This window comes from Macadamia integrifolia, unplaced genomic scaffold (assembly GCF_013358625.1).
Source record: "Macadamia integrifolia cultivar HAES 741 unplaced genomic scaffold, SCU_Mint_v3 scaffold1950, whole genome shotgun sequence".
Taxonomy (NCBI): domain Eukaryota; kingdom Viridiplantae; phylum Streptophyta; class Magnoliopsida; order Proteales; family Proteaceae; genus Macadamia; species Macadamia integrifolia.
The window spans coordinates 82,520-108,726 of NW_024868433.1; the positions used below are offsets into that span (position 1 = coordinate 82,520).

Consider the following 26,207-nt stretch of genomic DNA (forward strand, 5'->3'; position numbering starts at 1 on the left):
TGTTATTGCCAAACTTCACAGATCCACCTTCAAAGTCTTGCAATTGTTCAAACCTTCCCTTATCTTCTGTTATGTGGCTTGAGCAGCCACTATCAAGTATCCATAAAGTAGAGTCTCATTGAGCCTTGAATGCTCTATAAACAACAAGTTTGTTGCATCTTCTTATCTTCTACTCTCTCTCTCTCTCTGAACCTAGACTTTCTTGAGATATTGAGATTTCTTAACTTTCTCCTGTCTTGAAAACTGTCTCTTCACCTCATCAGAATCTGAGTTTTGAAAAACTCTATGATTGTCTATGTTCTCATATCTTTGTGTGGGAAACACAGTTCTTCAATTTCTTGCAATATATCCAAGGTTGTTGTATCTGTAACATTCAACTATTTCCTCCATAAGGGTGCAAAAGGATTCTTATCCCCATAAGTCCTTGGATTAATATTGAATTTAGAGTCTAAGATCTTGTGCCTAAAAGTGTTGTACTAGTAACAATAACCTTGAAAGGTATGCCTCAGCCTCATAGGTTCCATCTGCCATCTATAGGGAGTTCTAAAGTTGTTATATGCTCTAGGTCTCTGATGAAGACCTTGACTGTATCCATATTTCTCTACTTTCATGCTTGGCCTTGCCAACTTTGGTTGCCTGATATGCACTTTTAACAATAACCTCGAAAGGTGTCCCAAATGCCTCATAGGTTCCATCTACCATTTATAAGGAGCTCTAAAGTTTTCATATGCTATAAGTCTCGGATAAGGACCTTAACCATATCCATAGTTCTCTACTTTCCTACTTGGCATTGCCAACTGTGGTTGTCTGACACGGTTAGACTTGTAGACTAGAGAGGGATTTCCTCTCTGACTAGACTAGTCTACACTCTGTCTTTTTGTACTTCTTTCTTGACATTTTCAATAGTAGCATCATATGCTTTCCCTCTCTGAACATTCCTGAAATCGACTTTGATAAGATTCTACACTATTCCCTTACCATTTATCTTGGTATTTTAGAAGATTCTCCAATAAAACCAAGCCCAAATTTGATGTGAGTCGGTCTCTGACCATTTATGGTGTCATTAAGCTTCCTATTACTAGGATGCTTTTTTAAGTAGAGTTATCTTCAACATCTTCATTTCCTGAGTCTTCTTTCTCAATTTCAGTTCTCCTATAGTCTTTAACCTTAACCTTCAACAAGGCTAGCTCATCTTCATAGCTATCAAATTATGCAAGAATCTCAGTTGCTCCTCCAAATGTGTTTTCAACACCACTTTCTCTAACTCTAAACTCTAACTCTAAAGTGTTGCAGTCAATGGACTTTTGTGAGACTTGATATTTAAGATCATCTAAGGTCTTCCTTGACTTATCAGCTTGCTCTCTTAACTCTAGAACTATTTGTTACTGTCCCTTAAGGTCTTAGGTGACCTTCTCGAATTTCTTCCTTTCTCTTTTGAGCTCTTTAATAGCAATTGTAAGTTTAGCCTCTATGTGTGATTTTTTATGTTCCTCTTCTTCTTCTAAAGAATCTTCTTTAGTAGATGACTCCTCCTTGTTTTCTTCCACTTCTACTAAGACCATAAATATAGCCTCATCATCTTTATCATCTGATGATTTTTTAGACTCTTCATTAGATGTGTCACTGCATTTCTTGGAAACTAGACTTTTCTTCTTATTACTGCTCTTCTTGTATCTATTTGAGAAGAACTTCTTTTCCTTGAAATGAATTTTCTTTTTCCCTTCATCTTCATCTGATTCTATTTTTTTTTGGTTGGGACACTTTGCTGCAAAATGTCTGACTCTTCCACAGTTAAAGCATTTGAAAGACAACTTATCTTTATATTTTTCTGTTCCCTTTTTCAGGTTTCTAGTGAAATGAGTTGTAGCCTCATCTTCACTCTCATCAGTGTCCTCTTCCACGAGCTGCTTCTTCTTTTCCTTGATTTTCAAGTTATTCATTGCCTTGAAAGCAACTTACTTGTCACTAGACTTCCTTTTTTTCATCACATCTCTAAAATTGTGAAATTGCCATGCACTTGATTAAGGGTGATAGTATCTAGGTCTTTTGCCTCTTCATTAGTTGACATCTTGGAGTCATATTGGGCAACATAGATCTCAAGATTTTTATGTAAACAACTGAATTCTCTAGCTTGGCTCCCAGTCTCCTAATACAGTTGACCACTTTATTTACCCTGGTCATCTAGGTGTCAATATTCTCTCCTTCTTACATTAGTAAACTTTCAAAGATTTTCTAATAAAAAACTGAGTCATTTAGATTGACTCCCAGACCCCTGATAGAGTTGACCACTTAATTTACCCTAGTCATATAGGTTTCAATGTTCTCTCCCTCTTGCATTAGCTGACTTTCAAATTGATCCCTAAAGGTCTGAAGCTTCGCATTTTTTATCTTATCATCTCTTTCATAAATGCTCTTCAGTCTTTTCCAAATGTCCTTGGCTGAGTCATAGTCATTTACCTTGGCTACCACACTCTTGTTCAAAGATGAGAATATTGTATTCACAACATTCTGATTATAACTATAAGCCTTCTTGGCTTCAATGTCAAGCGGACCTGCCTCAGGCTCCTTCTACCCATTCAAAACTGATGCCCAAACATCATACCCAAGTGAACCTAGGTAAGACTACATTCTCCTCTCCTAGAAGATGAATCAGATCCATCAAACCTTGGTTCATGTCCTGAATAGCTTTCACCTATCATACTGTCACTGCCTCTGAATCACTTAGTTGTTGATCAAATTGTCACTGAGGATCTACTATTATATCAATTGTTGTGACTCGACAGTCACTGGGGGATGAATTAGTGAGTCCATGTCCGAAATTTGATAAAGCAAACCCTGATGTACATGTCCCTGTATCTATCTTAATACATGTTCATGTTCATGTTCACACACAGTCGCATGCAAATTCAACCTCTCATAGACACTTCCAAGTATGTACATCCATTTCGTATTTCATACACTTCAATATATATAATGCGAATAACAAGTACACCCGCAACACAGGGTTTTTACGAGATTCGATAATTTTCTTACATCCCCAGAGTAGTGTCTGTAAATACTTTGTACCTACTCAATACACTACTTTTGATTGCACCCATATTCAGGAGCACCCACACCCAGTTTCTCAAATCAAAGCTAAGATGGTACTCATAGTGCCAGTACAATGTGCAACACCCACTGCATGGGAGCACCCACTCCCAGTGCTTAGAACCCACTAAGCACACAATATAGAATATAGTAAATTGGGGCTTACATTAGTGCCCTACTATGAAGCCCTCTATAACATGTACATTTACAACTAGCTAGCATGCATATAGTTTATCCACAATAACCTGGCATACATGCATTTCATCATACATATATGTAATGTAAATCTAATGTTAGGAAATTTCACAACCGGTTGCCTAAGATGACTGGGAACTTGTACTAACAAGTTAGGTGCTCACACCTTTTCTCCCCTTGTCTTCTTACTCTTCAAAGCAACAACAACCAAACCCTCACCTGCTTTCTTCTCTTCCTTTTTGGCTTGGATTAAATGCAAAATCAACACACCTAAACCACCTCTTCTACCTCCTTTAATGGACTAAAGAAAACTATTTTCAGGCATTCATGCTCATTCAAAGACCAAACAAAGGGGGGAGCTTCTATTGTATAAACTGTGGCTTTCTCTCACTCAAAAGTGTTTTTTCTTGCTTCCATGAGATAGAGTTAAAAAAAATATGAAGAAATTGCAATATGGCTGGAGTCATTTAGCCTTAGGGTTAGAAAGTTATGGTCATTTGAAGTTGGAGCATTGAGAAAACCTGAAATGGAATCTTTGCTCATTTGGTGTAACGTATGTTGGTGGCATGGGCAAAGTGAACGTGATCATGACCATAGATCAAGTACGAAAAGTGTGAAGCAATAATGACCATTAGATCTCTCAAACAATTAAAACACATGCATATGATTGGAATCATTAAAGGGATGATTTGACTTTGATGACGCCATATTGACGCAGCCGCTGACAAGTGTGTTAGCCCTGCGTCAGCCACCTTTTCATTGATGAGTATCTATTGGTTGCTCTTTCATAAAGCTGATCCATTTAATGGCCATTAGATCTAGATCAGTTATATCTGACGACCCAAATCAGCCCCAAAAGGTATCTCCATGAGTGCTTTTATGCACTCGCGTAGCATGGAATCCATATTTCATTTCAAAACACAAACCAACCCTTTTTCCTTTTAAAAAATGCAACTAGCACCCTGAAATTTTAAATTAAATTCTAAAAGCCACCCATTCTTATCGAGAGCAACTTGGCTAATACCAATTGGGATTTTTCTGATCGATCTCACGTAAACGTGTATAACTTCTTCGTACTTATCCGAACTAGATGAAACCAGACGTGCTACAACCACGACCGACTCTCTCAACATTCTAGAGGACCCGATCATCAGAATCAGCTATTCAAGGCCATAATGCCCATGAACCCTTCAAATGTTGTAACTTCCTATACAAAATCGAAACAAGTGCGTTGGAAAGATTGTATTTTCCTCACAAGGTTTCATGGAGAAATTATTTTTCAAAAATTCATCTTCAATGCTATACTACCCTCGACTGCCATAGAAGTTATCTTTTGACTGTGGATGTCGTAACTTCTTCATACTGTATCAAAATGTGTCGAAATCAGAAGCGTTGGATTGGATAGATTACATTTTAACTTTTTCATGAAGAAATCGTCTTCTAGAAAAATCATTTTTATTGTAAAAAATGCTCCCAAGCATAAATAGGCTAAATTTATCAGTTTTGACCTGAAATTCCCCACCACCTACTATGAACATATCAATCCACTCCATGCGCATAATGTAGCTTTGTTATCTCATCAAAGACACTGAACATTGTCACGTCACCACATCCGAACATGTTATCCAAATTGACCACGTCATCATTGCATGTGGCTGAGGTTGCCAATGAGGACAACTATAAAACAACATAGCGAAGGTCGCATAGATATCAGTGCGAATGGAATCAACCACTTCAATCCTGTAAGAAGCAACTTCTTTCTAGAAATAGTCATCTTCCCCTTAATACAATCAACATTGTCTAAAACCCCTTCCTTCACCAGCCTTTCATTCTCTTTCTAAATATATATATGCCAACAGCTTGTGCCATAACAAATAAGATTTCTCATCAAAAAGTGGATGTTTCACACCAACATTAATAACCCACACAAAATTATAATTCAGTCTATGAAGACTATCTATCAAACTACTAGAAGCAATAGCAACAGAATCATGTAATAAACAGAAAACTTGATTAAAATTAATTCAATACATGTCTGAACAATAGAAACTGCAATCAAATTCCTCTTCATAGAGAGAATAAAGACTACATCCTTCAAATCAATAATCAAGTGTCAACTTAAAAATAGTCTAATGGTTCCTATGACTTCTACTTCAACTTTCGTTCCATTCCCCATGAACATGCTCACCTCATCTTTGCTTGGTACCCTCCTACCTATGAACCCCTAGTGATAAAAATGAAAGATGTAGAATCTAACCACCAAGACTTTATAGGGTCATTAATCAAGCAGAAATCAAAATAGATTAAGGACAAATGCATATCATCATCTTTCTTCTTCTCCCAGTAAGCTTCCTCTTGAAGTAATCTTTCTTCATATGCCCCTTCACCTTATACCCGAAGTATTGTATTCCACTCATGTCCTTCTAGCCTCCATTCCCCTTGTATCTCTTTTTCCCTTCTTATTTTTTGAGAACCTCTTGTTGGCCCCAAAGAAGATGAAGCCTTATTTTGAGTGAGGTCGGTGCTCTCTATCTCGGTCCTATTCATCCCTCCTTCCTCCTAAGTGACCAAAGTTTTGAGTTCATCAAGTTTCCACTTCTCCTTTAGGGCATTGCATGTAGGTGGTTTGGAGAGCCTTATAACTCTCAGGGAGAGAGTTCAGTGCTATTGTCACTAAGAAGTCATCATCAAATTGATGCCAAGCCCCTTGATTTTATTTCCCAAGGAAAGCAGTCCTAGAATGTGCTCTATTGTACTCCTTATCCCATCATACTTTGAGCCAGTCAACCTGCTCATAAGATCTCCAGATTGTGATTTCTTCGAATAATTGAAATTAGCCTTAATGGCTTCCAAATACTCTGTTGTAGTATTTTTCACTTCCACACTGTCCTTAATGGACCCATGCAATGCACTCTTTATCATCGGTAAATGTTTTCTATTGGCTATAACCCATTTCTCATAATCATATTTCTAGGTTGGGGTACTAGTATCAGTAGGTTATGTTGGTTTGGTTTAGTGTAGGGATCTATGTCCTTGAGGCACATATAAATGTTTATGTCCTTCAACTGCTTTTTAAAGTAATCACTGTGAGCTTAGGAATATCTAGGACACCATAGCTTGAAGATAACCTATTCAATGGTTCAAGAAAAGGAAAAATAGTTCATTCAACATACAATGAAAGCTTATAAATAACTTAAGCATGTAATTTCGAATAAAATTTAATAATATTACAATGCCAAACCATTAAAACATAACAAGAATGTCAAACACAATTACATTCATAACTTTTGGATCTGAAATACACTGGTCCACTCAAGACTTTACACTTACTGCGGGAACTCTTTAACTTTCGGAAAGCACTATCAACTTCAGGTGAGTAGTACCTTCTAGGATATGGTCTCCCTTATAATGTGCTTGTATTTATGTTTATTTTTTTATAACATCACATTTGGGTGAATATTACCTTCTTTGCTACCAATTGCATTTCTTTGTTTAAAAACTTTGAGTTGTGTACATATTGTAGTGAGTTTGGATTTACTACTTTGGTGGGTTCCATCCAACATTACTGTAATTGTATGCAGCTCGATTACAACAATCAAATTATGTGGGATTGGTTTCTTAGATATTATATAGCAAAAGTAACAAACCATACTCATATAAAACATGCAAAGATAAAATTAGGGTCTACATCAGCCCTTATTTCCATTTTACTACTAATATGCAAGCTATATAACACAAGGGTTCCCATTTGATTCCTTTTATAAGAAGGGTTTAACAGAACAACTCAATGTTGTCTATATATAAAAAATTTCCCAAAATTAGGTCCCTATGGCCACCGAAATGCAGAGGATCAAAAGCTGGACACAATGCAAAAAATGGGGTAACAAATACCCCTCCACGCGCTCACGCGTCCTTAGAAGTCGGCACGTGAAACCAGTCTCAAGCCAGTCAGATCCAATCAGACTATCCAATGTGGTTTAATCGAATCAATCCGGTTCACCCACCCATCCTATTTATCGAGTTGAGCTTTCGGGTGGAATTCTCAATCATCGGGTTAGGTAACCGTGTCGGGGTCAACGGTTCAAGGCTTAAACAGACTGAGCCAACCCTCCTAGTTCACCGAGTCAACTAGGAAACCCTAGCAGGTTGATCTGAAGATGACCTACCACACTGGGTCAATTGCACGAGATCTCTCGTCGGACTCTGGCAGCGCATGGCGTTGTGTCCAACCGATCCCGACGACATGCTCATACCTCTTTGATTGTGGTGGTCCCCTATTCATTTCAATGTAAAAATATTCCCCTTTCGGAACCCAGAGATTCCAGCAACGATCATTTTTTTCGCAAAACCCAAACCCAAAACCTCTCTTCTTTAGGTTTTATGATTTCTTCTTGATTCTAATATTGTAGAGGGTGGCTCTAATACCACTTGTTGGAGGTTTAGGCCCTTACACATAAATTTCAGTTGCTCTCGATTACTAAAACACGATAAATCAAGTAAACAACTAGTAAACTCACATACTTGTAAGCATAGGGTAGATCCACAAGAGCTAAAGAATAGTTTGTCATGGGTGACTGAGAACTACATGGACGGAGCTCCTCTAATATGGTCTTCTGTAGCCTTTCGTCTTTGGAGATCTCTGTCGCACCAACTCTTGTGAGGGGAGTTAACGCTTTCCTAAAAAGCAAAGTGACAACTGCAGGGACTATTATCCTCTATTTATAATAGAGTCCCCTAACCCTAATCCATTCCCACAATGGATTGGGCCATGATTATCCCACTTGGAGTGGACCAAAATAGCTTGGGTCCAATATATCATTCTTGATCAGTTAAGCCCACTACCTAAAAAATTTCGCATTGCGTAAAGTTCTAATAGTCTCATGCATAATCTATGTCATAATTTAGGATAGTTGAAGGATAACTAGTTCCTAAGAATGTGATAATTGTATATAATAAATGAATTTGTATTAGTCATATAAACTAGATTGAAACAAGTCACTTGCCTTGGTGATGAGTCATCCGGTGGTTGTTTTCTAGATAAAACCATGTTGAGTATGGTTAGTTGTAGTGTTGCATAACTAGCGTCTCAAGAATGGGGTTACTATATATGACAAGCGAATTTGTATTGATTATATGATATTGAATGAAAAAGCCACTTGACTTAGTGTATGACTCAATTCAGTATTTGATTTATACACTTATGCCACCAGGATTTTCCCCTCCACATGCACATAGAGAAGCTACTGGATGTCAACATTGACGGCTCTATGCACATGTTAATAATTTTTCTAATGTGATTTCTATGGTTACACTTTGTATATGGATATGGTATTTTGGAAAGTTTAGTTTCTATTTTATTTTCATTTTTCTATAGAAATCTAATATAATGCATCACTTGGTGTTCTTATGACATAAAGTTCTTTGCCTTTCATTTTGCTCCAAAATGTTAATTATTAAATGGTTATTGGTTTATTTCGTCTCATATTACTAAGTTTTTATCTTCGTTATTGGTGTTTTTAATTGACTATGAATTGAATTATGTGTACCTAAATTTTCTTTCATTCTTGACTTTTCTATAAAATTTTTGGGATCTCCCTTGCTTTTATATATTTTTAAATATTTTATATTTTGTCCGTTCATTAACAGGTTCAACTGCATTTGAAGATGCTATTGAGACTCCAATATTGGTCCAAGCCTTTTTGGAACACATAAGGTGGAAATAGTCGGTATTTGGATGCTAGAGATTCCACAACATTTTTGCATATGGGTCTATATCAATTTAAAATGTGGTAAAACTAATAGGATTTGTATTGGACCTACTTGAGCTGAGCCACCAAATTACATACAAAAGAAAAGAAAATTTGCAAACATGGATGCTTTTGAAGGATCAGAGAATCATATGAGTATATGGACTCTTTTTTCGCAGCCTTCTGCAACCATTTTCCTGTATGGGTTTTCTGCTTCTTCACACCTAATTTTTTTATTAGTTTTATTAATATCCTGGGTTTGCAAGAGATGTACGATGCCTACCCTAGAAAACTCAAAACCAGTTTCCTATTTTTTGTACTATTGGTTAGCCTTTATATCTTGCATGGGTCTTTCTTTCTGTGATCTTCTGTTATTTGTATTAAACTACCACTCTGGGTATAGACATGGTTGGTCTAGCCTCAAGATTTTTGCCCAATTGGACTTTGCATTCAGAACACTCACATGGTTTGTGATCTCTTCTTACTTGCACTTCCAATTTTCTCATTCAAGTGAACGTAGGTTCCCAATTCTAGTCAGGATTTGGTGGGCCTTCTATTTTCTAATGTCTTGCTCCAATCTAGTTGTACATCTTTCTTTGTGTTGGTCGTCCTTACCATCCCTATTATGGGTCTCTGATGTTGTATCCATTATCGCCGGTTTGTTCTTTTGTTATACTGGTTTGTTTGCCAAAGGGCTAGAAGATGAAGAACTCCAACTTTCGGAGCCTCTTTTGGAAACTAGTTCAAGTCAAAGTAATGGTGATGATGGACAAGGAATAACTGGTACAGAATGTATGACTCCTTATGCAAATGCCAATATTCTTAGTATATTTACTTTCTCTTGGATAGGGCCTTTGCTTGCCCTTGGGGGTAAAAAAACATTGGACCTTGAAGATGTTCCTCAACTTGCCAACTGTGATAGTGCCAATGTGATCTTTTCTCGTTTTATAAATAAACTTGAATCTGACACTAATGATAGTGGGAATGGTGGTCACATAAGCACACTCAAATTGATCAAGGCATTGATTATCTCAATATGGAAAGAAATTCTATGGACGACACTATTCTCCGTTATATGTACATTGGCTTCTTATGTTGGACCATATCTTATTGGTGCCTTTGTTCAATATCTCAATAGCCCTCACCAACTGAAACATAAAGGCTATGCATTAGTGTTTATCTTCTTTCTTTCAAAGCTCATAAGGTGCCTCTCGGAGAGGCATCTTTTCTTTCAATTACGAATGATGGCAATTAAGGTTCGTGTTGCCTTATGCTCAATAATCTATAAGAAGGGTCTTATGCTTTCAAGCCAATCAAAGCAAGGTCACACTAGTGGGGAGAACATTAATTTGATGAGTATTGATGTTGAGAGGATTGGCACTTTTAGTTGGTACATGCACAATATATGGAAGATTCCTGTTCAGGTCATTCTAGCATTGTTGATTTTGTACAAGAACTTTGGTCTCACATCACTTGTTTCTTTTGTTACCACAATGATTTTTTTCTTAGCAAATGTTCCACTAGGAAAACTACTAGAGAAATTTGAGGGGGAATTGATGGATTCTAAGGATCAACGGATGAAGGTGACATCTGAGGCTCTAAGGAATATGAGAATTCTCAAACTCCAGGGTTGGGAAATGAAGTTCTTGTCTAAGGTAATTGATCTCAGAAACTTTGAAGCAAGATGGTTAAAAAAATTACGTTATACATCAGCTATGACTTCCTTTGTCTACTTGTCTGCTCCCATGTTTGTTTCCATAGTTACTTTTGGGTTTTGTGTACTAGTGAGAATTCCTCTACAGTCGGAAAATATTTTATCTGCACTTGCAACATTTGATGTATTGCAAGGGCCCATTTTCATTCTCCCAGGGACAATATCCATGGTAATTCAAACTAAAATTTCTCTTGATAGGATATCGTCATTCCTCTGTCTTGATGATCTTCATTCGAATATAGTACAGAAGCTTCCAAGAGATAGTGTCGAGGTTGCAATTGAGATAGTTAATGGGAATTTCTCTTGGAACATCCATTCTCCTAGTTTTACATTAAAAGATCTTAATTTTCGAGTGTATCATGCAATGAAAGTGGCTATTTGTGGTTCTATTGGTTCAGGAAAGTCAAGCCTACTTTCATGCATACTGGGGGAAGTATCGTACGTATCTGGAACTATTAAAATGAATGGGACAAAGGCCTATGTTGCACAATCACCTTGGATACAAAGTGGCAAGATAGTAGATAATATATTATTTGGAAAGGAGATGAACAAGGAACGATATGAGATGATCCTTGAAGCATGTTCATTGAAGAAGGACCTAGAATTGTTTGCCTTTGGTGACCAAACTATCATTGGAGAGAGGGGGATAAATTTAAGTGGTGGGCAGAAGCAAAGAATCCAAATTGCACGCGCTTTGTACTATGATGCTGATATTTATCTACTAGATGATCCTTTTAGTGCTGTGGATGCTCATATTGGAACTCAACTATTTCAGGTAATTGCTCTTTGATCTCTGTTCCTAAACCTTTCTTTGAAGAAATTGGCTTGAAGGTATACATTTCATTGTATACATAACAATTTTTTCATTAAATTTTTTATTTGAAATCTTTTCTAAAAAGAATGAAATCATGGTTATCTAGCGAACAAGACAACAAACTATATTAAGAAATGCATCTTCTTACATGAAACCTATAGCTTGATGTCTGTATTACTTTTGACTCCTTAATTAATTCGATAATCTTTAAGTGCCAAAATGTGAATATCTGAACTTTTGGACAGGAGTGTTTGCTGGGAATTTTGGGTTCAAAAACAGTAATTTATGTTACCCACCAAGTAGAGTTTTTACCTTCTGCTGATCTTATACTGGTGAGAATGTCCCATCTTTTTTTTTTATTTTCTGACTTTGAGTCCCTAACCTCATTTGAGTGACTATTTACATTCTTCTTCTTCTTCTTTAGGTCATGAGAGATGGAAGGATTACTCAAGCAGGAAAATACAAAGAAATTCTTAGTTCAGGAACTGACTTTATTCAATTAGTGGGTGCACATAAAAAAGCTTTAGCGGACCTTATTCCTATTGAGCGTGGGGCTACTACGGATAACTTAGTGAATAATAAGGAAGATGGTAATATTCTATCTAAGGAATCTATTCAAGATGATGATGAAAGGGAACAAAAAAACCATAAAATAGAAAAAACGGTTGAGCCAGAAGGACAGCTTGTTGAAGAAGAAAAGAGAGAAAAGGGTGGAGTTAGTTTTTCAATCTACTGGAAATATATTACCACTGCATATAAAGGGGCTTTTGTACCATTAATATTGCTAGCACAAATTCTATTTCAACTTCTCCTAATAGTTAGTGATTACTGGATGGTGTTGGCTACTCCCATTTCAGGGGATGTGAAACCTCGTATTCAAGAATTCACTCTCATCTTTTTTTATGTTGTTTTGATTCTTGGAAGTTGTTTTTGTGTACTTATAAGGTCCATGCTCATTGTAATCGTTGGATACAAAACTTCCACTATGCTCTTTAACAAAATGCATTTATGCATTTTTCGTGCTCCTATGCTATTTTTCGACTCTACTCCAAGTGGAAGGATTCTAAATCGGGTAAGTAAATATGCTTAGTTACTCTTGAGATACAAATAATCTCGTTTCATCACCATAGAAGTTAATGCAATTTTAAAATTTAAACAAACTCTAGTTTTTGTACACAGGCATCTCTAGATCAGAGTGCAGTTGATACCTATATCCCGCAACAAATTGAAGAACTTCTTATGTCAATCATAGGATTCCTTGGAATAATTGCAGTAATGTCACAGATTGCATGGAAAATGTTAATTGTTTTTATTCCAATGACTGTGGCATGCATCTGGTATCAGGTAATTCTATAACATCTTCTACTTTTCAAGATTAAATTTTCAAATCATGCTCGACCATATTTTCACCATGGTTAACATGCATAATAAAAATCGGTTAAAGTTTTGTTTGATGAGTTTATTCTGAATTTATTTTTATTCACACCAAAATTGATTTGTGGTGGATGCATATATAATTGGGTGTGACAATGGTGATTTTAAAACTTAATATTACTGTTGAATTTATAAAGGAATATATTTAAAATTTTATTTTCACAATCACACATGTTCATATAAATTATTGCAAATTTGTAGCCCTTCTATTACCAAAAATAAATGACCACACATGGCCAATGTTATCAAAGTGTAAAGTGCACCTAGAGTAACGTGATTGCGCCTTTGATGTGCATTAAATAATTTAGATATATTTAGATAAAAATATAATATGTCCTATGATCTCTAGAGATATCTTTATCGGTTGGTGCTCATACTAAAAATGAAATAATGATTAACAAAAGTTGAAAATAATAAATTAGTAAAATACTTTCATATTTTTTTACTAGATAAATTATAAAAATAAAAAATAGATTATTTTAAGTGATAAATTACAAAAAATAAAAAATAAATTAGTAAATGATAAATTAAAAAAATATTTCTCACTAACGAGATATCAACAATTAAGGAAAAACGTCCATTGCAAAGCCTTATCTTAATGATCCAAAATTTCAAATCATGTGGAGAGTTGCTTTAGTCAAACTAACCATTGGATAGTTATTCCTTGTTTATATTAGTCATGTGTTACTTTTCTCATCTAGGTTTTATTGTATTTTTGAACAAGTTTGGCATTCTACCCATTGTATTGAAGCCGCCCAAAGTTACAATAATTAAATTCTCAACCAATCAGATCTCAAATTTTATAGATTTATAGATAGTGATTTGCAAAATGCACATTGACAAAATTTGAACATTGCCATATATATGGTGGATATTTGAGGCGTCAAAAAAAGGAGCCTCTCGGTGGCCCCTAGGAACTCAATTCCACATTATTAAGCAGTTGATAGTTCTCAATGGAAATACTTCTCCTTTCCTTTTCAATTTTTTTCCACTTCCTTTCTTTTACCATCTATCCTTCACATCGTTTTTTTCTTTCCTTAGTGTACGGCATATTACACTTTGTGCTAAGCATGCAAAAGCATCATGTGCCTAAATGAAGTATCTAGGTTGCATTATGCTATATATATATATATATATTGTGTGTGTGTGAGATGATAGTGAACTATGTCATGATGTCTAGTCCACCATTAGCGAATTTAAAATTGAAAAAAAAAAAAAAGGATATGAACACATGCAATTATTAATTGAATTTTAAAATTTGGTAATATAACTACAATTTGATCAAATAAATAAATAAAATGGATACCATAAAAATTTGGATACAGTTACATTCATGATCCTTATTTTTTTATCAAAGAATTTGATCATAATAAATTCAGAATGGATTATACATACAAGTAGTATAATTCTTTTTTTCTAGAAGATCATTGGTATTAAAAACTAAAAGGGAGAACACAAGAGAATCACAAGAAAGAAAAATCACCAAAAAAATGACTACAAAAAGAAAATCCAATAGATGATAGGAGTGGCCCTATCTTCGACATTGCCACCAACAGGGGGACCTATCAACACTATTTGAATCTAGATCACGGTCTAGCTAATGCATCAATGGTGAGCTCTTTGAAGATGTAAGCTGGGAAAGTAACCATCTCATTCGAGGATCTTCACAGCAGTTTTTGCCAAATAGTCTACAATTGAGTTTACCATTTTTGTAGCTGAGAGTTATCTTCCAATTTATTGAGCTTAAGAATAGTTGAAGGTAGGGCCACCTTTGAAGGGCAAACCAGACAACTTTCTTTGAGTAAATGGAGGTGACAACTGCTGCAGAATCACACTCAACCCACAAGGCCAAAATACTTTTTTCTTGAGCTCTCAAATTTCTTGCAATAGGACCTCAAACACCACCTCAAATATTGGTTTGACACCAGGGAAAATATGAAAGGAGATCATCACCTGACCCAAGTGATTACATAGGACGTACACCTCCCGCTCTCTCACGCCCTGGATTTTCCAGAGAACTTCCATCCACATTTAGTTTCGCCCACTTTTCCATTGGTTTATACCATTACACTTCTAGCATCGGTCTGCACCTATTTGGTTCAATCAGAAGGTTGAGTCTTCTACAGCATATCATATAAGCCACTATTTTCACAACACCCTCATGTTGAAATCAATACGTCTGATCTCTTCCTTTATTATCGAGAGGAGCTGTTGTGCGGTTCTCCGCCTCTTGTCATGTAATCGTCTAGAGCTCCTTTTCCACCATAAGATAGAAGAGACAATTACAAGGCCAACTAACCAAGGCTCGTTTACGTTTTAACAGATGAGCTTTCCTCTTCCACCAACCAAAGAGGCCGTCCATAACCATATGCTAATGGCAGTTAATGCCAAAGCATTCCATTTGAAGTAAGCATTAAAAAAAGAGAAAATAATAACCATTCAAAAGAGAACAGTTAAGTAAATAAATTTTCGTACAAGTTTTTTTTCTTTAATCAATAGTTACTTTATAGAAGGTGTGGGGATGTAAAGGCCAGAAGGCTCGAACTCGAGACCTCCTAGTGATGTGGGCTTAATGAACTACAACATCAACAATTGCACTAGGTAGTTGTTGTTAATATTTTCCTATAGTTGCAACCATGATAATGATGGTGCCTCTATCAATCATATGAATGTAAGCAACTCATTAAAAAACTCTCTGTTAAAAAATTATATATCATTTTCTGACTAATTATAATTCATTATGACATTTTTGTATTTCCTCTTTATGAATCTTGTCTTGTAGAAATACTACATTTCTGCAGCACGAGAACTATCACGGTTAGCTGGAATATGCCATGCTCCAATTATACAACATTTTGCAGAATCTAGTTTAGGTTCAACCACAATCAGGTGCTTCGGTCAAGAAGAGAGATTTATTAAGACTAACCTCAAGCTCATGGATGGGTATTCGCGGCCCAAATTTCATTTTTCTGGTGCGATGGAATGGTTATGCTTCCGCATGGATATGTTGGCATCCATCACATATGCCATCTCTTTGATTTTTTTGATCTCAAATCCTAAGGGATTAATCAGCCCTGGTAAGAAGTTGTGATCTTAAAATCATCCTTTAGGGACATTTAATGAGTAATTGCTCATATGAACGTATGATTTTTTTTCTCCTTTGAAGGTGTTGCGGGTTTAGCAGTCACATATGGGCTTCGTTTCAGTATGCATGAGGTTGTATGGGATCTTAGTAATCTAGAAAGTAGAATCATATCTGTTGAAAGAATACTGCAGTACACTTGTATCCCTAGTGAACCCCTTCTATTGGTAGAAGAAAATAATCCGGATCATGGATGGCCATCACAAGGGAAAGTTGATATTGTTGATCTACAAGTAATGCCCAATCTACATTTCTATCTCTTTGAATATTTTCTCATCTTATGGATTAGAGTCTTTGAAGCCTACTGGTTCTAGACAGTTCTTCCTACTCTTATGGAATTATTTTAAGCTTTATGATTTGATCACTTAACATGTTTGTAGGTTAGGTATGCCCCAAACCTTCCTCTTGTCTTGCGAGGTTTAACATGCATTTTTCCTGGAGGCAAGAAGATTGGTATTGTTGGGCGTACAGGAAGTGGTAAATCAACTCTTGTACAGGCTCTCTTCCGTATGCTTGATCCTGCAGCTGGTGAGATACGGATAGATGGTATTAACATCAATAAGATTGTCCTTCATGACTTGCGGTCAAGATTGAGCATCATCCCTCAAGACCCTACAATGTTTGAGGGGACTCTAAGAAATAATATTGACCCACTTGAAGAGTATAATGATGAACAGATCTGGGAGGTGGGATTTTTTCAATGATTAATCTTTAATTTTTAATAAGTGATAAAGATGGGATAGACATATCTTCTTCTTACTGATGATTCACATGCAAAATAATTACACCACATCTATGAACTCCTTTCTCATGGTCTTCTTTCCGATTCTTGTTCAATTTTTGAAATCCTTTCTATTGAGGTATTGAAATTATTTTATTGTATGCATTGGATCATCTAAGGTTGGGACTTGGGAAGTACACTATTTTTACCATATTTTCCATTTTCACTTGGCACCCCCTTGCTTTTTCATTTTAGCTTTTTCTTAGCTCATCTTTAATGGTCAATTTTTTTTTTCATCTTAAATAATCAAATAAGATGCCAAGTTGACATGAATTTTTTGTTTTCCTAGGCTTTAGATAAATGTCAGCTTGGTGATGAAGTTAGAAAGAAGGAAGGGAAGCTTGATTCTACAGGTTGGTTTCTTCTCATATTTTGTATACCAAAGTTTTCAACTAAAATTTATCCATCCACAGGTGCATTAGTGTATAATATATCAAAACTGTAGTGCACTACCTAACCTCCCTGCTCCCAACCCCTTTCTAATAAGAAGTTGCGAAAGAAAAATTAGTGAAAAAGTATCTTGAATTATATATATATATATATATATATATAAATCTTATTCATATGGTGGCTATCATAGTGACTGAGAATGGAGAGAACTGGAGCATGGGTCAAAGGCAACTACTTTGTTTAGGGCGGGTATTACTCAAAAGGAGCAAAGTGTTAGTACTTGATGAAGCTACTGCATCACTGGATACTACAACTGACTATCTAATTCAACAAACGCTTAGTCAACATTTCTCGGGATCTACTGTAATCACAATTGCGCATAGGATAACATCAGTTCTTGATGCCGATATGGTCCTTCTTCTTGATAATGGTAACTAGCTGCTAGTAATAAGCACAACACAATCAAACTAGTTCAATTGGGTTTAGTCATACATATTTTCTCATCCTTTTCTGATGCTTTCCTAATCGGATTGACATGCTTTCTTGTATTGAGCAGGCCTTGTAGTGGAATATGATTCCCCAACCAAATTGTTTGAGATCAAGTCCTCATCCTTTGCAAAACTTGTTAAGGAGTTTACTCGAAGATGTAGTTCCTAGTTTTTGAAAGGCTGAATAAGTGAGTTTTGAATGTTCAAATGTAAGCAGAATCCATTAGACTGAGGTGCATTGCTAAGTATGAAAAAATTTTATCAGGAGAAGATGGTGGAATAGATATCATGGCAGCTTGTAATCAAATGAGTTAGCGTTGGTATATAGTTGAAGTACTATGGGGCAGAACAATTTTTTTTGCCAAGAGTCAGCAAGTGTATTGTATTAATATAGGAGAAAGAAAATATATACAATGAACGAATTTAAAACATTGAATCTCTAATCCACCTTCGGCATTGCCATCAGCAGAGAAGAAATCCAATCAATAAAAGCTAAAAACCTAATTTCAGAGTTGAAATACTATTCCACCTTCGGCATTGCCATTAGCCGAGTAGTAAATCAATCTAAAACCAGCTTCGTTACGAAAACCTGTATCTTGGTCTCAGCTGAGCATCCCATGTAATATCCTTCACTATGAAAGAGGGGGGAGAATTCCATGTAGACACTACTTGCACAAGAGTTGCATGCTTTGCTAGCTTATTTGAAATATCTATGGGGTAAAACAAAGATGAGAAGGAAAAAAGAAAAAGAGATCAGTTTATTTATGCATGCATATAAATCTTGAGTGAAGTTTTAATAGTCCAGCAGCATCTTTTTACCACCACAAATATCTACCACATGGCTCATTGGATAAAGCTAAAATTTTGTGGACAAGTATAATCCAAGGTTTGATACTCACATATTAAGTTTTAGCCAAAGTAGACTTGACCAGGTTACAAAAAAAGTCTTTAAAAATCCAATGAAAATTCAATTTTAGAAAAAGAGATGGACAACGAAAAATATAAGAGTATGCCATTACATGGGACGGTATGTGTTTGAATCTGAATCTAAAATGTAACATGTAGCCAAGTATATACCATTTTGTAAATATCCAAAATTGGTAAAAGTTTCCTCATCACCCTTCCATGTACAAAACTTGATGTCCATCTAGAGATTCCCTCTAAAGCCTTTCAGTAAAAGCACTTTCTACAAAGCTTCATAAATAGAAAATTTTCCTGTTGCTACATTTGTTATATCTTAATATAAATAACTATTACCAAACCAAAATTTCCTTGGATAAGATGTGTTAGTTGTGATCTTTTCTATGCCCAAATTGTTCTTACCAATTCTTGATATGGTTAAGTTTTCAATTCTCTCAAAATTTCCTTCCATGGTTATGCATTCTGACCCGAAAGTCTAAAAATTGTTTCCTAATGTGGCATTATGAACTATTCCTATAGCCAATTATGTGGGAGGTTATTCCAAGCTTAAAAATGAATGGCTAAGGCTCTTCACAAGAATAGATATATTCTCAACCAAAGAACATTGAAAGCACCTTTCTCTTTCCCCTCCTTCGTCGGCCATTTCCACCTTCCTTAATGAGCGCTTGAAATTCAAGGCACAAACATTTTGACTATGTAGTGTTCTTAATTATCTCAAAAATTTTCTAACATCTTAAGTGTTTGGTAAGTTAGGAATGTCAACGGAATTAAGTGATCCATATTATCCTTTTAGAGGGGGATGGTTTTGGTCCCTTTCATTGAAATGGAATTTCTAAGTCATCTTTTCTTATTTTTGTTTACAGTTAAATTTTTCGGTGGGAAATAATTGTGGAGTTCACAACATATTGGATTATGTATAGTATCATATTGTTTTAATTAAGGGGCTTGTTTTAATTAAGGGGCTTAATTGTAAAAATAAATTCTTTTAATTTGGTTGTCACCTATATCTTCCTTGAGAAACTATTTTGGACAATGAATAGATTTTTTTTTCTTGAGTGCATAGGGGCTCCTGTAGATGGAGTAAAATGTGAGTTGAGATGCATTGGGAAAGGTAAGGCCATTACCGAATTTCGGTCTCACATAATCGAAAAGGTCATACCAAACAAGTGCAAGTCCAATGACTTTACACTCAATTGCCCTTGGTTAACTTAGTCAAATCCACCAAAATATCTACCTCGTGGAGGGATCCTCTATTGAAATATTTGTTTTGGAAGAGATAGTCCTACTTCAGATTATCCACATGTAAAAGATAAAAATTCGGGCTTCATCGCTGTTTTTTATGACCCCTAAGGGTTTCTACACTTGCATTTTTAATGGTTTGCCCCTTAAAGTTGAGTTGTCAACCAATTTTTGGAACATTACATCTCCACGTGGGAAAAGCAAATTTAATACCTCGAAAATGGATGGATGACCACAAATCTAAAAAATATAATTTGTGATTGAGTTTCCTTATAGACCAATGGTTTCTTTCATCGTAAAAAAATCCTCCGCGATGAGTGGTGAGCAAGTAGTGAGCATCCAATGACTTGAGTGCATGCCGAGGCCCTTTCAGCTATTGGATGCTTACTGTCACTCACTGCTCAAGGCACACCGCAAAAAATCCAGGCTCTCTTCCATCACCCAAATTTCTACCCTATGAAAAATCGGGTGAGACCAAATTTGTGGGCAATTAGAGGTTAAGATCCACTACTTTTTTCTCTCATTTTTTGGGTAAATATCAAGGTCCACTTCTTATATCTCAAGTTTATGGCCTATTGCATTTTACCACATCCGTGGGTTGCCCAGATGGTTAGAGCGAATTAGAGATTGTGTGAATAGACGTATGGTCTCAGGTTCGATTCCACATCTGTACATCTGCGATTTAAGTGAAGACCATGGTGATGGGTTGCTATGCTAGCCTCCCCGAGGATTAGTCGAGGTGCACGTAAGTTGTCCCGAACACCTTGATTAACAAAAAAAAAAAAAAAAAACCGCATAAAAATTAAAGTTTTAAATGTCCATTATTAGAAAGTGAAGCTTTTATTGGAAATAGTTTTTAAGAAAAAAAAATTGACCTGTTAAACAAGAAAGGAAAATTCAAATACGAAGCGGTGTATTTTCAACTTCGCCTTGAAAATTTGAGAAGCAACCTCACGACACAATTCCATGTAGGAAAAAAAAAAACTGGTGTGGTTGTATATGACCTTTTTACCAATAAAGCAACTGATTCAGACCAATTTATTTGTGCTTCTGATTTTTTAGCAATTTAAAAATATTTAAAAAATAATAATAATAAGGCACATCTATTGCATAAACTTTAGCCACTGTAGGGAAGAGGATCAGAGGGCCTGTTTGATAACGTTTCTTCCGTTTCTCGACAGAAACATAAATTAATAACAAGGCACATCTAATGCATAAGCTTTAGCCACTGTAGGGAAGAGGATCAGAGGGCCTGTTTGATAACATTTCTTCCGTTTCTCTACAGAAACATAAATTTCCGTTTCTAGGAACAGAAACGGAATTGAAGGTGTTTGATGAGTCATGTTTCTGGAAGTCAATAGTAACCAGTGAAAGAATGACCACGAGTTGTTTCCAGAAACGGCGAAACAAGTTGCCGTGGTCATTTCTTGAACCATAAATATGTAGAAATTTCAATTTCTATTTCTGAAAACAAGTGAAACGAAACAGTTTTATCAAACGTTTTTTATTCCGTTTCTACCATTTCTGGACACAAAAACGGCAGAAATGCGTTTCTTGAAACGTTATCAAACGGGCCCATAATGTACATATCTTTTCCCCCACTTCATGGAGAGACTCTTTCCTAACTTGAAAGAAAATATCTTGAAGTGTTAAAAATTGTTTGAGAAAGTAAAGCTACCAGAATAGCATCGATTGTTCCAAAGATAAGGAAGAAAAGTCCTTCATGTCCTTAGTCATACCCGAAATCAAATATTTACCTCCCTTACTCCTATTAAGCTTTTAATATCAAAATTATCCTTTGAACATGATTTTTTTTTTTTCATTCCGCCCTTCATTTCTGCTATCAGCTAACCAATTCAACAGCCCCAAAAGAAAAAGATATGGATTCATTTAAAAAACAAAAAAAGGGCCTTACTTCAACTTGGAGTATCAGTTACAATATTATTTAGTTCTCTCCAAATATTTGAATGGAAGTTTGTTCAAAAAAAATATTTGAATGGAAGGGCATTGGAAATCTTTGGGAATGGATTTAGGGGTGGATTTCTTTTAATTTAGGGGGTCATCATCATGGTAGTGGTGTACTACACTAGGGGTTGAGTTTTCTCCACAATTTTTGGTCATGTATTCTTGAAGCTTTTGTTTGACTGCAATGGTTAAGTTCTACACAAGGACCTATTGGAATGTCCCATAGACCCATAATTGAGGGGTAATTTTGGTATTTGAAATTTTGAAGGCTGAAGGGTTGTTGAAAGTTTGCTCTAATGGTAGTCATAAAAGAGAAGTTTTCTATTTTTTGTAGTGGGGAGACATGGAAATTATAGAATACATTTAGCCTTTTAGGGATTGACAAAAACTCCCCCCCCCTTTTTTTTTTCAGTACCGTAAAAGTTTCCTTCTATATATAAATTCAAAGACCCCCTCCATGCCATAAACCCATTCCACAAAGGCATAGTCCCAAATCATTCTATTCATTGCTTAGTTCCACCATGATGCATTTCGTTCTATTGTTTGGACTTCTGATAGTAGCATGTTTTAGTGTAAGAGAAATAATGCTTTTCCATTTTCCATTAATTTCATTGGGGTTATTGTTTGCTCATATTTTATCTTTCTTATTCGGTTCTAATTTTTTTTTACCCATGACATTGCAGGGTTTTCAAGCTGAAAAAGCCTTCTCCGAGTATTGGGAAGAACGCATTGGTCTTCCACACCCGCCACATTGGTTACTTGCAAAGGCTTCTCCATTGAGCCCCCATCAAGTGGCAGTGTTTATGAAACTTATGGATGCAAATGAATTGGCTTCCCACATGCATTCCTTTTGTAAGCAAACTAATGTTGCTTGTTCTACAAATGCACTGGCGAAGAAGAGAACAGACGACACAACCCTGCCACCTATAGCCCAGTGGAATGCTTTGAGAATTGTTTATGAACACCTTCCAAATGAAGTACCAATGTCGGTTGCCAGCCAAGGGGGATTGCCATTTTTTCGGGAATCAATGGTTCAAGAGGGAGGTTTCATGCCAATCTCTGATCTAAGGGATCCAATGTCATACAAATCATTCTTACCACGTTGTTTGGCATCAAAAATCCCATTTTCCTTTTCCCAGATTGAGGAAATAAAAAAGTTTTTTGGTGTGGGAAATGAATCAAACATGAATGAGTATATTCAAGATACAATCAAGATATGTAAGAAGAGCCCCATTCTCGGCAAGCAAAGCACATGTGCAACTTCTGCTGAGGATCTCATCGATTTTGTTATTGAGGAATTAGGGCAGCATGTACACATATGGAGTACAGAGAGCATAGAAGGATCTTATGAGAATGTCACAATTGGAGATATAAAACTCATTTATGGAAACCTTTCTGAACCACCAGCCTTATGTCATAGTCTACCATTCCCATTTCAAATATATTATTGCCATGTTTTACAGAAAGTAAAAGTATTTGCAGTTGATATACATGCTAGGAAGAAAGTGAATCATGCAATCATGGTATGTCACTATGATACATCAACATGGAATCCAAACCATTATGCTTTTAAGATGCATGGTTTTGGCCCAGGTCTAATTGAAGTATGTCATTGGATAAATGAGAATGCAATGGTTTGGACAAAGTCTCAAGGTTGATTATCTTTAGTTCTTTTGTTTGTGTTACATGCTACTGCTCATGTTATTTGAAGGATAAGTAATGAACTATTTTGACTGGCATTTTATGTCATTCAAGTTTTAATATAATTTTGTTCTTCAGTTGTCCAACAAAATAGATGGAAACCTGCAATCAAAAGAAAACCCAGCCTTACAAATGACAAATTCTACTTACACACAGTGAATACACACCACAAGGAAAACAGAGACAGTAAAAAAAATTAAGGACAAAAGACTTGAAGACATGGAAAACACAAGGACACAGACACTAAGACAAGTAGGAGAAACACAAGAAAGAGAAGGGCAAAGAATTAAAGCAAGCACAAGTAAAAGATAAACTACTGAACAAGATTTTAATTAGTACTATGCACTAAGTAAGATTTAAAACAAGCACAGTGAGCTTAAAAGCACAAGGAACTAACAAGAGAGGACTTAAGGGATCAAAGCAGAAGCAATTGGACAAAACAAAAGGAGAGGGGGAAAAAAAAAAAGAAAAATTAAGAATTTTAAGTCCTAAAGTATCTAAGAACTAAACAAGCAATGAACAAGTAAAAACAAGAAAACATAATTTTCAAAATTCATAGCGGTAGAATAAAATTAATTCTATCATTCAAAGATTAACCTCTCTTCATGCTTCCGCATGTAAATCTATTTAAGCAAGCATGAAAGCTAACAGAGGAGAAAGACATTTCCCCTTTGCAGAAATTTATCTTTTAGAGCTCAGTTTACTTTAGGGTGATTTTCGAGCTAGCAGCCTCTTTAAGAGGAAAGTTCAAAGCCTTTTTAATCAAAACATGGAACTTTCTACATGAGAAAAGTAAACACATTTTAGTGCACAACATTAATTTCAAAGCATAGATTTTAACACAAATGAGCATATGAAGAACTTAAAACTACATATTATATATATATGGGCAAAAGAACGCTACCTGATAGCGTAGGTACATGGCAGCAACCGCGGCCAATGTGAGGCCCCTCAAGGGGGCAGCGCAGTCTTTTAGCACTGCTGTGTCTAGGCATAGACAAACACTATCAAGAAACATTTTTTTTTTTCTATATATATATATATATATAAGGGGAAGCGTTTCTCATGGGAGAATGCAGCTCCTGCGTGTGTGCTAGGGCCAATGAGAGTGCACGAGGGAGCATCACAGAGACATCATTTTCCATTTCATGGGGGCGGGCCGGTCATTTCACCCCCATGTGTTTAGGTGGAGGGGCACATGGCCACATTCCCCCCCCCCCCCCACAAAAATCATTTTCCATATATATATGAGAAAAAGAACCCTACCAGGCTGGCGTAGGAAACACCCAGACATAAGAGGATTGAAATGACAATGCAGCCCCCATGTGTTTTGAAGATGCTCCCGCTTGTGCTCTCATTGGCCCGCACGCCTGGCGTTTCCTACACCAGACCGGCAGAGCTCTTTCGCCTATATATACATAAACCTAAATCCTCTCTCTCTCTCTCTCTCTCTCTCTCTCTCTCTCTCTCTCTCTCTCTCTCTCTCTCTCTCTCTCTCTCTATATATATATATATATATATATATTCAGCCAAGACATAGGTAATTGGTTGATAGTATACCTGTTAGAAAGATCATATGTAAGTGGTTGAATATTGACTTTTCATGTGTGTTTTGCATAGGTATGTAAATGGATAATAAATCCAAATTCGAATTCGCATTCCTATTCATTTAGGGGTACCTATACCCGAATAAGGGTATCTAGATTAAAATCCAAAAAAATCTGAAAAAAAAATTATTCGATCCGATAAACAATCAATTAATGATTTTGAGGGTTCTTGAAGTTTAAACAGGTTCTAGAGAATGAGGAAAAGACTTAAAACAACCTAGAAAGATGAATTAAGAGCAAATTATATTAATTGGGGGGAAGAAGGTCCGGATTAAACAGGTCAGAGAATAAACGGATAATTGAAAATCTAAATTCGATCCGCATCTGTATTCGTTTAGGGGTATCCGTATCCAATCAGAAATAACTAGATCCGAACACATCTGATCCGAATTCGACCCATATCCGATCCATTTACATCCCTAGTTTTGCAGTAAGGAACCTGAGTCTTTATATCACCTCTTATTTCTTTATGAGTTTTTTGATAGGATTTGGGTTGGTAGTCCACTCGGACTGCGTCAAAAAGCTTGCAAGTATATTTTCTCATTGGTTTTGTTAAATATTTTTTTCCAACAAGCTGCGTTGCCACGTTCAGAGCGAATTAGGATATTTAGGGCCCGTTTGATAACACTTCTGCTGTTTCTGTTTCAAGAAACGGCAGAAACAGAAATTGCTGTTTCTGGAAACAGAAACAGGTAAGAAGGGTGTTTGATAATTCTTGTTTCTGGAAACAGAAACGGGTAAGAAGGTGTTTGATAAGTTTTATTTCTGGGAATATTTTGGATAGAATATGATGTTTATAAGAAATTTTAATGGGCATAAATCCACTATTGTTAGGGCCCGTTTGGTATCGTTTCTATTCCAGAAACGCCGTTTCGTGTCAAAAACGAAAATTTCAGTTTCTGTGTCAAAACGTATTTTTTAAACGAAAAATGGTGTTTCAAAATTTCAGATTTTAATCGAGAATTTTTTTTTTTTTTTTTTT

The 26,207-nt window shown here is 36.0% G+C and overlaps 2 protein-coding genes across 2 annotated transcripts; both read left to right on the top strand.

Annotated features, from left to right (window-relative positions):
- The first annotated feature begins 9,151 nt into the window (after positions 1-9,151).
- LOC122065273 (ABC transporter C family member 3-like) lies at positions 9,152-18,232 on the top strand. The gene is made up of 10 exons (XM_042629070.1): positions 9,152-11,518; positions 11,803-11,889; positions 11,982-12,629; positions 12,737-12,901; positions 15,774-16,068; positions 16,158-16,366; positions 16,514-16,819; positions 17,204-17,267; positions 17,495-17,734; positions 17,861-18,232. Exons 1-10 carry the CDS (start codon positions 9,152-9,154, stop codon positions 17,959-17,961), a joined length of 4,482 nt encoding a protein of 1,493 aa, XP_042485004.1. The 3' UTR covers positions 17,962-18,232.
- A 4,155-nt stretch (positions 18,233-22,387) lies between these two features.
- On the top strand, positions 22,388-23,666 carry LOC122065271 (polygalacturonase non-catalytic subunit AroGP2-like). The gene is made up of 2 exons (XM_042629067.1): positions 22,388-22,489; positions 22,601-23,666. Exons 1-2 carry the CDS (start codon positions 22,439-22,441, stop codon positions 23,573-23,575), a joined length of 1,026 nt encoding a protein of 341 aa, XP_042485001.1. The 5' UTR covers positions 22,388-22,438; the 3' UTR covers positions 23,576-23,666.
- Positions 23,667-26,207: the final 2,541 nt, after the last annotated feature.

Coding starts and splice junctions, on each gene's coding strand:
- LOC122065271 (XM_042629067.1), top strand. CDS start 22,439: ATGATGCATTTCGTTCTATTGTTTGGACTTCTGATAGTAGCATGTTTT. Junction 22,490..22,600: donor TGATAGTAGCATGTTTTAGT/GTAAGAGAAATA, acceptor ATGACATTGCAG/GGTTTTCAAGCTGAAAAAGC.
- LOC122065273 (XM_042629070.1), top strand. CDS start 9,152: ATGGATGCTTTTGAAGGATCAGAGAATCATATGAGTATATGGACTCTT. Junction 12,902..15,773: donor TGGCATGCATCTGGTATCAG/GTAATTCTATAA, acceptor CTTGTCTTGTAG/AAATACTACATTTCTGCAGC. Junction 16,069..16,157: donor TAAGGGATTAATCAGCCCTG/GTAAGAAGTTGT, acceptor TCTCCTTTGAAG/GTGTTGCGGGTTTAGCAGTC.